The sequence below is a fragment of the Corvus moneduloides genome, chromosome 7 (assembly GCF_009650955.1).
Source record: "Corvus moneduloides isolate bCorMon1 chromosome 7, bCorMon1.pri, whole genome shotgun sequence".
NCBI classification, from domain to species: Eukaryota; Metazoa; Chordata; class Aves; order Passeriformes; family Corvidae; genus Corvus; species Corvus moneduloides.
The window spans coordinates 39,155,476-39,171,151 of NC_045482.1; the positions used below are offsets into that span (position 1 = coordinate 39,155,476).

Below are 15,676 nucleotides of genomic sequence, written 5' to 3' on the forward strand. Positions count from 1 at the left end.
CAGACAGGCCCAGAAACCTGCATGGCCACTGTGATGGCTGCTGTCCCTTCTCTTCAGTGTCACTTCTGGGAAGCCAAAAGCACAATCCAACCATTTCCCTTGGTGCAATCATGTTTACTTAAACAGAACACGCTAGTTCCTTTTACCTTGGGCACAGCAGGGACAAACACCGCAGGAATGTTGCTTGCCCACCAGTTCTCAGCCTGCCATTCCAGACAGAGCTGTGGCTCCAGGAGACTCTGCCCCTGCTCACTCAGCAGGGCCACCCTCCAAAATCTTGCCCCTTTTGCCAGCACAGGGGAGGTCCCTGCCTGGGACCGAGCACACCAGGGGCAGAGGCTGCAGCAGGGCAGGGCAGGGGCTTTGCTGACCACCAGGCAGGGATGTCCCAGCTGGCTGTGCTGGAAGACTATTTTTCATAAGAAAATATTTAAGAAGTTGTCCATGTGCTCAGGAATATTGCTTTATTGTGGGATGGCTTGAACTGTGCACCCTTCCAGCTGTGCCCAGAAATACTCTGCCATGGAAGGCAGGCAGAGAAAGGGGAGACATGGAAGCACTGCCTTTACCAGCCCAGGCAGCCCAGGCAGTGTGTGGGAACACTCGTGCCCTGCCACAGGGTCACTCAGGTGTCCAGCTGTCTGTCCATCTGTCCAGCCATCCATCCACAATTCTGCTGAACCCTCACTCCCCAGTGAAAGCCCTGCCCAGCCATGCTGGAGGTGGGTGCAGGGCCAGGGCCTCATGTTCCTCCACCAAACAAGACCAGAGAAGGAGGAGAATCCACAGGAAGCCTCAGCCTGATCTCACCTCCCCCAGTGCTTTCCCAGCCACCTCTGGCAAACAGCAGCAAACTTCTGCTTCTGTTTCTCAGATCAGGTAACTCTCACTGGACATGACTGCAAAGCTCTGCATGGAGCCCACGGCGCAATCTGCTGTGTGCCTGAAACCACAGCAATCGCACCAAGTGACTTTAGCGGGCAGAAGGTATGTGCAGCCCTAAGGAAACTTTTTCTGTGCCCCTCACAGAAATCTGGTGCTTTCTGAAAGGGAAAAAGAATCTCCAGATCCTTATTCTTCAGGAGTGCTGTGGAGCGTCAGTAATAAGTCATTTTTGGCAGGCATATGTGAACAGCATCCAGGGAGGGAGAACTTCATCAGAGCAGAGAAATCCTTCCAGCCTGCCTTTGGTATGACTCCAGCAAGCTTGAAATATCCCTGAGAGCTCTGCTCTTTCCCCTTCTCAGACCTTCTCTATCCTGACCCTGTCTTGGGCAAGGTACACAATTTACATGTTCCCAGGCCACCGGCTTGCAGTGTTTGTTTATTTTTATACAGGGTTTTGCAATTTAAAGGGTTTGGATGGGTAGCAAAATGGGCATTTGCTCAGGGAAAGACTGCCTCAGTTAAAACAATTTCCGTCCCTCCCCATTAGGGCAGCAGGACTGCGTTACTGCCTGAATGCAGGGTGCAAGTGAGCCCCATACAATGTGCTTTCACCCAGTAATTAATTACCTAGCACTTCTCTAATTATCAGAGCTTCCATCGACAATTCCCAGAGGCCAACAGCAAATGCCAGATTCTGCCCCTCCAGCAGCTGCCTAAAATATCTTCCAGGGCAGTGCCTGATGTTGTTGGGACAGGAAGCAGGACCACTATCTCTACTCTCCTCCTGCTCCTGCAGGAGCATCACACATTCCTTCCGCAGCCCCACGAGCACTCTGGTTCCCCTGGCCTGGGACCTGCTGCCACTGGCACACTGCACACTGTTCTGACAGGCTTCTGGGCTGAGATGGGGCTGGGTGGACCATGAGACCCAACAGTGCTGTCTGAACATTGCTGAAAGTGAAATCAGCCTCCCCAGGCCAGGCTGGTGGTCCAGGAGCTGTTCTGTCTCCCCGGGGTGCACATGTGCAGCCACGTGCTCAATGCCCACCCCACCAGCCAGATGGCACAAGGTCACCAGCCAGAGGGCCAGCAGGTCACCGGCCCCAGCCCTAGGGCCGCCAGTCAAGGTTATTGGTGACGCACCTGCCCAAAAAGCCACTCCGGGAGGAACCATGCCAGACAGGAGGTACCTTGGCATCTGAGCGAACACAGGGAGCGGGCGGGGTACTGGCCACTGTTGACCTTGGGAGCTGCACAAAGCATAGGAGGTATTTAACCCCCTTCAGAGCCCCTTGAAACCTCTTCTGAGCTCTAAACCTCGACAGCTGAGGACACAGGGAGTGTTTTCCTTACCTTTTTGGCAGGGTATCGCTTTCAGCTGACTCTGGTGGAGCCGCTATGACCGAAACAACAGGTTACTCGGGGTGAGTAACAGGGGAACACTTGAGTTTGTTTTAATAAGAGAAGAAAAATGTTCTCTGGCTTTCATTTAAGCCTCATTTATAAAACTAACCTGCACCGTTAGTTAGTTGCTTCTCATCTCTTGCAGCAGGTGGAAAGGGACAGCAAGCTGGCCTCTGGCTGCCTGCAGGGTCTGCACTCACCCTGCCAGGCAGTTATTTGGGACAAGTGTGAAATCCCGATTTGCTAAGAGCTTAATAAACTGTCACAAAGGAAATAGCACAGCACATCACCCCTGGACATTGCTGGCAAAACCCTATGAAGGAAAGAGCTAAGGTTGCCATTGACAAAATTGATAAATACTGAAACATATTTTTTGCCAAATACATAGATATAACAACAGACATGTCAAAGAGCTTACCTGGAGCAGAAAGACAGCTGGTCCAGACACCACACAGAGCTGGCTCGTCCCTTGTCCCTGTCCCATCCCTTTTCTGACACCCGGGCTGTGTGTGCCCTCATGGAGCTTCTAGGCTGCCCTGTGCCCCATTTCTGCCTGTCCCCCTCCCTGTGGGCACTGCCTGGTGCCCCAGCCCATCTCCTCATTGTCTCCCCCCAGGAGCGGCCTGGTCCTTGTTAAAAACCCACACTTGGACTTGATGGAGGAGGACATCCTGTACCACCTGGACTTGGGAACAAAAACGCACAACCTGCCAGCAATGTTTGGGGACATAAAGGTAAAGAGCAGGTGCAAAAGCAAGGCAGCAGCTCCCCCCTGCACAGGCTCTCCAGCTGTGCATCCCATGGCGCTACCTGCCCATGCTGGAGCCCCACTGCTGCCAAAGCTCCTGCTGGGATGGGGTCTGGCTGCTCAGCTAAGGGACTCAGCAGCCCAAGGCAGCTTGGGCAAAGAGGTTGTCTGTCCTTGTTTGTTTTGGACAGAAATCACAGCAGAAAATTATCCTTTTAAAAACCTGTAGCTCTGTAAAACCTGATTTTATATTGGCCCCATGTTGGAGGACAGACAGAGGAGGCACTTGTCCAAAGCATCTTGATCATCATCTACTGGAGACAAGGCAAGGAGGATGTCATATCATTTTTGGCTGAGACCTGCTTTCAAAATCGACTTGTCACGATGGCATCCTCTTCCATTTCAAACCAGAGCCTTTCCCTAGTCGTCCGGGGGAAGAGCCTCAGTGCCCAGGGCTGGAGCAGCCTGGCACCCTGGCAGCAGGATCAGCAGCACTGCCCTGGCAGCTGCACACTCATCCTCCTCCTACCTCCAGCGAGCATATTTTCCTTTATTATGTAAAATTTGTCCTTTTTCCTCCCTGACTTTATGGCCTCCATGCCATCAGCAGTGCTCACTAATTGCAGTCAGCATTGTTCATAGAATAAATTAACCAATGAGCTCCTCTAACAACTGGGCTTGCTTTGCTATCAGTGGTGATACTAACAGCTTAAATTTGCTGAATTATTTTAGATTTTCTTGCCTAGGACTGATACCCAAGTATGTGCAGCTGTATGGCTGCCCAGACTCAGGGTAGTCACCACCCTGACAGAGTGACAGCCTGTGTTTCCTGTTCACTCCTGGTTTTGCGACCCTCAGTTGTTCCAATGTCCCTTGACTGATGGTGAGGAAGTGGCATCCCACTGCCTTCTCTGAAGATGTGTCTGGCGCGGCCACCACTGCCACATTCAGACTGACTCGTGGTACTTGTTCTAGCTAAGTACCAACACACTGATATTCTGTTTCCAGTTTGTCTGCGTTGGCGGCAGCCCGAACAGGATGAGGGCGTTTGCCCAGTTCATGCACCGGGAGCTGGGCCTGGCGGGTGACGGGGAGGACGTGGCTGACATCTGCGCGGGGTCGGACCGCTACGCCATGTACCGGGCAGGGCCCGTGCTCTCCATCAGCGTGAGTTCTGCACCGTGCCCCGGGGCCGGCCGGGGGTGCTGCTGGCAGGGTCCCACAGCCACACAGCGCAGGGTCCATCCTCTCCCTCACATGCCTCTGCCTCCCCCAACACCCACCTGCAGACTTTTTTCCTCTTTTCGTTGTTCAGCCACTACCACCAGTGCAACCTCTCAGCCATGGCAAAGCTGCTTCTGTTTGAATAGCATTCCCCGATGCTTGCACTCTATGTTTGGGAAGTGCCACATTAACAACAGACGTGCACATGTTCTGCTCAGCTCAGTTGGGGAGGCAAAAACCACTCCTCAGCATACATGAACTATGAAATGTTGCTGGGAGTATTACATTGATAAAAGCTCTAAAATAAAAACCTGGCCTTATTATTAACGATTCTTTTAGAGCGGGATTTTTGGCACTGAACAAAGGGAAAAGCAAACACAGGCTGTGGTGGGGAGCACTCACACCCAAAGGCTTGGTCCTGGCGCCAATTCTTCAGGCACAAGATTAGTCTGAAATGTGATTCACAGGAGATGGAATCACACAACAGAGCTCATGTTTCCTCCCTCTGACAAAACCAAACCAATCCTGACCAAGGGAATCAAGCCTGAGGGAATCAATCTGAGAGGATCCAACAGGAAGAACTACCACAAGATTTGCTGTTTCCCAGCCTGGCAGCAGCAGTGACACAGCCAGAAGCAAATCCTCACCAAGCTCGAGGCCATGCACCAGCTTTGGCCAGAGCAGAAGAGGACATGGGGCAGAACACACAGCCGCCCTAAGAAGCATCATGCAGAGCAGCTGCCAACATCACATTCTGCAAGTTGCTTAGAAACACAACTGAGCTCAAACATACGGGGGCAGGAACACAGATTCCTGCTCTGAATATTTACAATGAGAATAAATTTTTTAGGCATTGGTGAATAAGCCAGGCTGATGTTCCAGAATAACAACATGTGAAAAGGTTTCATATTTAAAACATGATACAAAGCGAACAAAGCATTGGTCTCACAGCCAGGAGAAAGGAGACAAAGCAGCACAAAAACTGGCTGTGTACTTTAATCAATGGAGCTTCCATACGTGCTTCCTTCAGGTTTTTGAAGATGATAGCAAAACCAAAAAAATTTGAGGTATTTTTCAAGAGGAAAAACCAAACCCCATGGCACCAAACACCTTTTGTACTTGAAAGTTAAACTAAGAAAAGGATGTTGGTCTAGCAATGGAGCAGAAGACAGACGACCAAGCAAGGGAGCACTGGGCAGATGCAGCAGAAGCCCCAGCAGCTCCAGGCCTGCAGAACATCTGCCAGCCCTGGGGAGCAGCAGCAGAGAGGGAGTGGGGCAGCAGAGTCTGTGGAGGATGGGAACAAGCCAGTGCCAGCAGTGGGGAGCTGGTAGCCAGGCAGGTGCTGGGGACAGAAGGGCAGCAGGGCAGGGAATGTGAGCCAGGAAGAGGGACAGGCAGCCTGCAAGGCATGCAGCAAACACCTGACCCTGAAACCTGTCCTCACCCAGGGACACAAACCCTTCCATTGTCCTTCGTGCTCAGCAATGTGGCAGAGATGCTCCAGTATGGGGCGAGGACAGGCTGGAAGGCACATGGAGAAGCGAAAGCTCAGGTTGTCCTCACTGAAATTCACCACTCCCAGAGTGCAAGCAGGACACAACAAAGTGCAAGTCAGCACATGGCATAAGGATTGGCAATGCACGGGGAAGGTCTTGGAGCATTCAGCTGTTGGGATGCATTTATGGACCCTCCTTGAAGGACAGGCACCACCTGTGTGCCTGCAGAGGGTCCCCAGGGATGAACACCAGCTCTACTGACATGAAGAGCCCTTAAAGCATCGAGGGGAGGAGAAGAGGTTAGACACTTCACCTGGACAGACTAAAAAGACCCCAAGATGTCTCTTCCCCCTCAAAAAAATTGCTGTTGGCATCATCAGCAGAAGAGGCCACAGCATAACCCTGAGCTCATTGCAGTCATGTACCTGTCACCTACCACAGCCTCATGGGGACTGACGTTTCTCTTTTCTCTCCTTCCAACAGCATGGAATGGGCATCCCTTCCATTTCCATCATGCTTCATGAGCTGATCAAACTGCTGCACCATGCAAAATGCCGGGACGTTACTATTATACGTATCGGTACTTCTGGGGGCTTAGGTAAGCGATTCATGGTCTTTCTTCAGAGCAAAACAGCTATTATTAAAAAGAACTCTCAGCAAAAGCTCATGCAGTTCTGAACTTTAGCATTTTGTCAGGTCTCTAAATATCAAATATGGTATTTTGTTTTGGGTTAAAACCCAGAAAACTTGTAGCGACTGGCTTGGCAGAGTGCACATTCTCAGAGTGTATGAAGGCCTTGATTCCACCACAGCCATGTGTCACTTTCCAAACAGAAAACATGAGTTAGGGGTGACCCAAATGAATCCATGATGCCTGGATGAGGCAGTGGTGCTGCTCATGCCTGCACAAGCTGGCAGGGGGGACACGATCTCTGCAAGCCAGAAGCAGCTAAAATCCTGTCATTCAGCACATTCCTACAATCACTTATCTTGTGCTGATTCTGTACATTTTACTTGTACATCTGTGCTACTTCACGAATTTCAATTATTCTCTGACATCTGCTTTACTTGCTGAAAAGAAGAGCCCCACAAGCACACGTAGATCTATTGAGATTTTCCTGTTGTGCTGAAGTTTGGCAGCAGAACACAGGTGTTATGAGCTCTGGCAGCCTCAGCTTCCATTTCCACAGGGATCAAGGCTGGGTCTGTTGTGATCACCGACACGGCCGTGGACTCCTCCTTCCAGCCACGTTTCGAGCAGGTAGTGCTGGGCGATGTGGTGGTGCGGAGCACCGAGCTGGACAAGGACCTCGCGGAGGAACTGCTCGCCTGCAGCAGGGAGATTCCCGACTTTCCCACGCTCATCGGCCACACCATGTGCACCTACGACTTCTACGAAGGTAAAACCAGCTTTGTCTGTCCCTCCTCACCACATGTAATGCCAAGTGTTTCCACTCTTACATGGACAAAGCTATCCAGGGAACCCAGGCCACAGGAGGGCTGCAGGCAGAGACCCGCATGGTGCTGGGGGGGGCAGGCAGAGCAGGAGCCACCCTCAGAACACAGAGCACCTCTGTTTGCACCTTGCTGAGTTTGCCAGCAAGCTCTTCCCCTACAGCAAGATTGTCACTTCAGAAATTTGTTCCTACCAAACACTAGGAAAATATTACATTGCCTGTGAGATTTCCATAAACAAACTTTGGATACTCTGGAACCATCTCCTTTGCAAAATTAAATGCTGATTGCAGAGTAGATGAAATGTAATAAATGAAGAATTAATAATCTGAGCACTATTTATAAACCTTTAGATCTGCTTGCAGATGCAGCCATCTGTGTACTGCTCAAGTCTGTGTTTTATTTAAACAAAAAGCTACTTGAGAGGATTAAAGTAGGAGCAGCAATAAACTGAAGGGCTGGCCCAGGCTGGCCCAGCCACAGGTAAGCATTTGCCTGTCTCAAGGCCTTCAGACACTGTGTGAGAGGAGAAGCTGCACAGGGCACAGGTCTGCTCTGAGCACACAGCAGGACAGCCAGAGCCACTGGAGGGGTTAGAGGAGAAGGTCAGGATGGGTGCCCACACCTGGCCACACTGAACACAGTGTTGGTCCTACCTGCAGTGGTACCTGGAGCTACAGTAGGGGAGCACCAGTGCCACCCACACCAGGAATGACACTGTACGCAGCTCCAGCTTCCATCCACAGCAGCCCCTGCAGAAAAATTAAACCCACTTTAAGGGGGTTTCCTCTCTTCACTGTTCCCATTCTGCACAGCTTGTTGTCCCTCTTCTACAGTCAGTTGGCATTTTTGAGATTTAACCTGGCAGACCTTCACAGCTGATATGCAGCATGAATCTCAGGAGCAGCCATGGCTTGTCCCTGCAGAGCACAGCATCCCCTGGTGCCTCTTACCTGTGGGCTGACTTGACCTTTTACCAGTGTTGAAACCTGCGTCATTCTCTCCCCTATACAGAGACACATCGTGCTGGCTTTAACACTGACGGGAATACGAATTAACCAGCTACTCACAGGAAAACTTTGTGGGCCTCAGACAGAACATGGGCACTGCTGGACTTCCCATTTACACCTATGCCCTGTGCCCCATGACCCCATGCAAGGCCGACAGTGACAGTTCTCTGCTTCCTTTCCAGGTCAGGGGAGATTAGATGGTGCATTATGCTCTTTTTCCAGCGAAAAAAAGTTGGAATACTTACGGAGGGCTTATGACGCTGGTGTGAGGAATATTGAAATGGAGTCCACAGCATTCGCTGCCCTGTGTGGACTGTGTGGCCTCAAAGGTGAGTCCCGTTGCTTCCACCTCCTCCCCACGCTCTGGCTTAACCCCCTCTAAGGGTCCCGTTCGGTGCCAGAAGGCCAAACACACATCCTTAATGGTTTTATCTAGAAAAGGACACTAAAACAAATTTTATAGCTCAATAAAACCCAAGTGTGTATTAGAAGACCTGAGTGCGTGCTAGACAAACCAACAGCTTGCTCCCCTCAGGCCCCTCCCGGCCCTACCGCACGTCCCGCCCGTGCTGGTGCAGCCGCCGCCAGGCCTTGCCGGGGCAGGGCCCTCGGGGTCCCGCCGCTCCGCCCTGAGGAGCGGGAGCCGCCGGGGCCGGACTCGGGCTGACAGCGTTCCGTCCTCCTGCAGCCGCCGTCGTCTGCGTGACGCTCCTGGACCGGCTGGAGGGGGACCAGATCCGGGCGTCCCACGAGGTGCTGTGGGAGTACCAGCAGCGGCCGCAGCGCCTGATCGCCGCCCTCATCCGCAAGCGCCTGGGGCTGGGCCCCGCGCTCCTCCCCGCGGACTGACGGTGACAGCGAGGGACAGGCTGCGGGACCTGCCCGCCCCGGCACACGGACCTGCTCCGGGAAGCGGGAGAGCTTCGGTCCCGCCGCGCTGCCGCGGCCGAGCGGAGCGGCCGGGGCCAGCGGCCGGCGCAGTGCGGGAGCCGCCGGCCCGCAGCGCGGCTGCAGGCGCACCGACAAAATCTGCGCAGAAATTCGGGCTGCCTAACAGAGCTGCAGGCTCCCCACTCCAGCCGTCGTAAAGGACTGTCCTGTTAGGGTCACTCCTGTCCACAGCGATCTTCCAGGAAGGAGATCTCTTTGCTTTGGGCATAAAGACGAAACCTAAGTAAATGACATGAAAAATTAATCCGTATTTGTGACCATTTTTGTTACTGCAGTTACAAAGGCCATTCAGATTTTCATTCCTACAGTATTTAAAGATGTCACAAACAGACAATGCCAGAGTTTAAGGTGCCACAGCACCCAACCGTGCCCAGCTGAAGACCTGACCTTCAGGCACTGGTTAACATTAAAGCCACTTTACTCACTACAAAATTCACAAATAAGTAGTCTACCTTGAAACCAAATAACTTCATTTTCACAGAGAAATTCTTATCAGGCTTTATAAAAATACAGTTGAGAGTGAACTGCCCACACTTCATCCCTGGCGTAAAGACAGCTGGCTGAACTGCCACCCCTACCCAGCCAAACCCACAAAGCAGGGCTGCAAGAGATGCTGGTTGAGAAGCCTATTTACCATTAACATTTTAAAAATTACTATTTCATGTGTAACTTGGAAGATTTCTTTTTTTGTTTAAGTGTAGAAAGATTTATCATGAAAACCAATGTCATTATAAGCATCTCTGTTTCCTGAAGGGTTTTGATCGGCTCTTGTGAACAATGCTAAGGTGAGGATGATGAAGTAGGGTGAAACATCCACCTCCTTCCCACAGGAGCAGGAAGGAGGTGTCTGGCCAGGCTGGGAAACAGCCAAGGGATCTGAAGAGCTCTCCTGACACAAGCAGCCTTGGTTGTGCTGTGCAAAATACCCTTTTGCTGACCTGCATGTTCTCCACACTCCCCCCCAAATCCTCATTCTGGCGTCACTGTATCACTAAAGGCCCTGGCTTATTGTTTTGTTGCACTGAGGTAGCCCAGACTTCTATAGACTTCTACTCAGTTTCTACCCTAAGAAATGATAGACATGAAAACAACCACAAGTCTCTGCTAAAAATCTGTGCCCGCTATTTCAAAACTAATGTCTGCTCCCTTTAAACTTTCTTTTTCATTAACATCTTGGTATTTATAAAATATGACAACTATAATCTCCATTTCAGTAGTGCACATTTTTTTATCTTGTAGATCTGCTTTTAAAGGCAAGGGGGAAAAAAATCAGCTGCCTAGGTTTGGGATGATGCCTTTCTGGGAAGTGTCTTACAGCCAGTCTGTTCCCTACAGCAAAGCACTGCTGTCTCCCCACAGGAATATCCAACCAGTTGTGAGGTGGTCAAGTGTGTATTTAAAAATAACAAGTTACCCCAAAGGAGAGACCAAAATAAAAAGCACAAATATACACAGAATTGTAATTTTAGCACAAGCACACAGAGGTTGAGCCCAGAAGACATCACGCCCCCAGCTCAGGGCAGGCTCTGCAGCATTTCCCCACTAAATAACTCAGCTGCAGCACTGGGATTATGCTGCTCCTGGCTGACCCTGTGCTCACTCTCTGTCTGTCACACCAGTTCCCCCACCTTTGGCACCTGCCTTGTGGTCTCCATCAGCTTCCACGACCACGCCCTGAGCACCCGGCCAGACCCCAGTGCTCTCTGGGTGAGGCCACGTTCTCACTGCCATTGCCAAAGGTCTTCTCAGTCTCAGGTGTGAAAACTTGACATTGCTTGTGTCTGACTGCAAGACAGGTATGTGACCCACTGACATCGGTAAGGCGTTACACTGTCACATAAAGGAAGGTCCCATCATTACCTAGAGACATGACTAGAGATGCTCAGATCTTTCTGATATTCATTATCCTTAGAAAGTTCTGGTCAAACTATTAATTGTAACTTGTTCACAAACATTTTACGCTATCATTATGTAAGGCGTGAAAACATAATCAGTTACAAAAGGAAATAGTATCAATTTCTCTTTCAGTTAATAGAATCATATTCAGTGGTGTCAGCTCCAAAATAAAGATGCCAGCTCTATTTCTAATTTATAATTTATCTGAAAAACTAATCTGCAATATGAAATTGCATGACTGGTTTGCAGTAAATATGATGCAGCAAGTTGCCTTCTAAATATAGACAAAGGTTTAAGTTTCATCTTACCATAATCAAGGAATATTAGAAACATTCATGGCAACGAAGACTCTATAACTAAAAGAATCAAATTCTCAAGAAACCTGGAAAGAAAATTGTGGGATTTATTCATGTAACATAATAAAATCTAAAGTAACTGCTGTGCAAAGCTATTTTGGACTTCTGCTGCCAATTAAATCTTAAGAATTCCTACTCAAGTGCTGCACATCAGATTAGCCTGTGCTGTGTATGGGAGTCCTTAAGCACAGGCATCCCAGCTCCCACTTAAATGGGACATGGGCAATCACACTATACCAGCACACACCCCAACCTCTCCAAATCTACACCAGGCAGGTGTAATGTGGTGCAGCATAGCTCAGAAAAGCTTGGAGTGCTTTAGAATGGCTGCAGACACAGGGAACTGAGCAGTTCTAGGACACAGCCAAAGGGAATTTATTTAAGGTTTGCACATTGTGGGCCAGACCAGACCCCTGATGCTCCTCTGCCCCTCAGATGAGAGGTGCTCTACACTAAAAGCTGTAGATTCCATGTCTCTTCTTGGAAGCTTCAGTGGTGGAAGTTTTGACAAAACCTCTCTTGCATAAAGTGTTTTATGCAGTCCAGCTTCCCGGAGAGCGAGCTCAACACGAAGCCTGGGGTCAGAAATCACCTGTTAAAAAAACCACAGCAACAATCAATAGAAGCCAAAAAGTACTGCCCTGAGGAGCTGCTGCCTTCCCTCATGTTCTCCGTGCACACAGCCTCAAGTGCAGCACAGACTCCAATTTCCTCCTGGATGTTCCTATAGAATCCAAGTGCTTCAAATGCCTGTATGATTTTTCTCACAGTGTCACCTTGTGCTTACATGCCAGTGCTGCTTCTGTTTGTTAGAACAACAATTAATCCCAGGGAAATTACTTCTGAAATTTGTCAAAAGTTTATCTGACAAAATTTGTAAGCCTGTTTCCAATCCCTCTTCCATGGTCTGCAGTGGCACTGCACTGGAAGTACAAGGAAGAGCAACACGTTGCTTCCAGTTCCAGCATCACCTCCCCAGTACCCAGAGCTGCTGGAGACCAGCACTGGGAACATGATCCACAGCCCCTGCAGCACTGGGAAGGAGCACGGGGATGTGCTGGGCAGGGATCACATGCTGCAGCCTGAGCAGCACCAAACCTGTCTGGAGTTGAAATAGAAAGAGCATGCTGAGAATTAAGGCATAGGCCCCAAATACACACGTTCAGAGCATGTTTAAGTCAAGACTTATCAAGACCTTGTACATTGGTCAGACTTGGGGAATTTTAACAACCAAACAAAACCCACATCTTTCCATTACCAAACTGAGAAGCTTTAAAATGTCTTAAAAAGGGAAATGCTGGACAACTTTAGCTATAGACATTGTTAAATTAAATCTTACTCAGTGTCAAAAGAAAGCTTTTACACCATAGAATTGTACCATAGCTCTTCTCTTTTGGAAACAAAATTTTCAGATTCCAGAGTGGGAATAATTGTAAATGTATTGACTGACAGATAAGGAACAGTGAGGGAATCCAAAAATCTCAAGATGTTCCTTAATTGCATTTGAAATTGAGGGAGCACCCTCCTCTGCAAGCTGAGTGACCTGAAACACAAGTACAGTTAGTTCAGTTCCTGATTAATTTTCACTTCACTGGTTTATTTTCCTTTAGCCCCTGCAGATCACATCCCAACAGAGCTTCTATCCAGCAATAGTGTAAAGATGGTCAAGACACTGATTTTCAGCTTGTGAAGAGATTTGTGCGATGCATAAACTTTCAAGAAAAAAGCATAGCCCATAGTTGATTACCACAGCCCTTTTGTACAGTGGAAGAGCTTTCACTGACTGGGGCAGGTGAAAAGGAAGCACTCTTGTAAATAGATGCATAAGAATGTAAAATAGGTGAACTTTAAATTGCAAAGATTTCAAACAGATTGGTCAAAATGCCTAGCAAGCACCAGAACTGCCCAACAGTGCAGTTAGCCCAGCGTTCTCTCTCCAGTGGTGGCAATGGAAGAAGCTCTTCTGAAGAGCCAGGAGTCCCACACTGAACCTGAACGGACCTTTGGGGTTCTCCTCTTGAGCTCCTGCAACCCCTGTGCTGGGTCAGAGGGATTGCCCCACCTGTCACCCCTAACATTTTTGTCTCACACACATTATAGTCTATATTCTACTGCTAATGCAGCTCTTTAGGATATACAATTAATGTTACTGTCCTATGTCACTACTAAGACATAAGAGCACACAGTAACCCACCCAGCAGGATTACAGCCCCGTTACCTGTTCTTCACTGTATGTGTGCAACCTGAACAGTGGCTGCTGCAGCTCAAACTCATCATTGGTTCCAATGCCCAGCCGAGCTCTTGACGCCACCGTATCAGCCACTGCTCTGGCTGGATCTAATTTTGCAACAACAGCAACCTAAAGACACAATATGAAAATAACAATTACTCTGTCTATGTAGAGCTAAGGTGAGAGCAGGTCATTATCAATAACACACCCTTCCAGAACACAATTATTCATTGTCTTTGCAGCATAACAGCAGCGCAGGGTCCCAGCTGCAGAGACGGCCTGGGCACAACAAGGATGTGTGAGAGAGAAGCAACAGCACCCTGAGCTCTCCAACAGACACTGACATGAGCTCCAGTGTCCAGCCCAGTCTCCACAAGGATCCAGCAGCCTCATAATTCTGCAATACCCAAAATTCCTGGAAGTCCAAACTTTCTTCTTTTTCTTCCAATGGAAACAAAGGTGTTCAGGGTGATAGTTCACAATTTTTAGAGAGTCACGGACAACAACATCGAGTGATACGCCCCAAATAACACAACTCTGGCTTTTTTCTGAAGTGCATCTGCTTTAACTGTGCAATTTCCTGTGGCTAGATCAGTATCAAAGTCTCCCAGACACTGTATTGTGCCAGAGTTAATCTTTTTTCATTGTTTACTTTCTTTGTGTTAAAATATTCAGACACAGGCTAATACTACTTTGGAAAAACACAGAAAGATGCACAAGCAAACTAACTAAAGTCACAAGCCCATATGATGAATGGCTAAAACCAGAAAAAAAATACTTTAAATTGCACACAATAATTTTTTCACCCATCTCTTTAATAAAATGTCACCTTGTATTTACAGGCTGCCCAAATCTACAGGCTGAATGACTTTACTAAAGATCTTTTTTCCCCCTATACAAACAATGTACGTACTTTATGAAGCAGAATTTCATTAGTGTGAAACAGAGAATAAACGTTGGTCAGAGAAGTATAATGAAGTGGGAACATCACCCCAGGCAAAGGCCCTTCTAGAAGCATTTTCTACTCCAGCAAGAGAATTGAGTCAGTGGGAAGAGCTCAACAGATCATGACTACTAACCAGCCTCTTTAGAGGAAAAAACAAGGAGATTACATACAGAAACGTAAATTAAGGCAAAATCACTCTTTCAAAAGTCAGCAGTAGAAAAAAAATAACCCTAGCACTTACTAATGTCTTACTATGATATTAGCAAGCATTAGTAAGCATTTCATGGTTGTCCTTTTAAAAGTAATATGCAAAAGTTTCAGAGTCAAATATCTCTGAAGAAAAGTCACCTAAGATGTGCAAGTTTTCAGAATTTAAAAAGAACATAAATTACTCATAAATCTTTCCTAAGATTCAAGGCAGACTTAAGGTTATTAAAACAAACAAAACCCAGAAAAAAAATCACAGAAGAAAAATCACATCCAACCTAGAAAAACCTTCTCTATCTCCTTTCAGATATCAACAGCTCCTACAGTACAATTTAATGCCATAATGTTCCTGTTGTCAGAGCTACAAAGCACATAGGATTTATAATATGACAGAATTACTGCTAGTCAGACCAAGAGTGCCTTTTACCTTGTTCATTTATTTGCTTTTGAGAGATTGTTCTTTTTATCTTTCCCTGCCCCGGCAGTCTGTGTTTGTATGAGTGTGCATGTGAAATCCCTGCAGCCAGGGCCCAGCCCACCTGCTGTCGGAGCACTTCCAGGCGCTTCTCCTTCTCCTCCTCCTGCCGGGCCTGGAGCAGGGCCAGCTCCTTCTTCTCCAGTAAGCGCTTCTCCAGCAGCGCTCGTCGGAACTGCACCCTGCCGAGCACACACAGGGAAACTCTGGGCAGTGCCACTTTTACATTTCTGTGTTGCCATTTCAGTGCAAAAACTACTCTGATGTTTTCTGTATCCACCTTAGGATACTGTGGTGGTTCATCAAAGCACCTCAGAAAGGCAAAGATGCTTTTTCATTTGAACGTGTCCTTTTTGTTGGAGTTTTTTGGTTTGGGTTTTTTGGGGA

The 15,676-nt window shown here is 48.4% G+C and overlaps 2 protein-coding genes across 3 annotated transcripts in view; one reads left to right on the forward strand and one right to left on the reverse strand.

Moving 5' to 3' along the window:
* Positions 1-2,184: 2,184 nt before the first annotated feature.
* On the forward strand, positions 2,185-9,423 carry UPP2 (uridine phosphorylase 2). Of its 2 annotated transcripts, XM_032114849.1 has the most exons (7): positions 2,185-2,312; positions 2,909-3,026; positions 4,049-4,207; positions 6,247-6,361; positions 6,954-7,163; positions 8,411-8,557; positions 8,917-9,423. In XM_032114849.1, exons 1-7 carry the CDS (start codon positions 2,287-2,289, stop codon positions 9,075-9,077), a joined length of 936 nt encoding a protein of 311 aa, XP_031970740.1. In that variant the 5' UTR covers positions 2,185-2,286; the 3' UTR covers positions 9,078-9,423. The 2 variants fall into 2 exon arrangements, with proteins under 2 accessions (XP_031970740.1, XP_031970741.1); XM_032114850.1 differs by lacking the exon at positions 2,909-3,026 and having other exon boundaries at positions 2,205-2,312.
* The window catches only part of CCDC148 (coiled-coil domain containing 148), a 58,903-nt gene continuing 52,634 nt past the window's right edge, over positions 9,408-15,676 (reverse strand). Inside the window, 3 exon segments of the mRNA XM_032114848.1 lie at positions 9,408-12,023; positions 13,650-13,790; positions 15,354-15,471. Coding sequence (XP_031970739.1) covers positions 11,811-12,023; positions 13,650-13,790; positions 15,354-15,471 — 472 coding nt within the window. The 3' untranslated portion in view covers positions 9,408-11,810.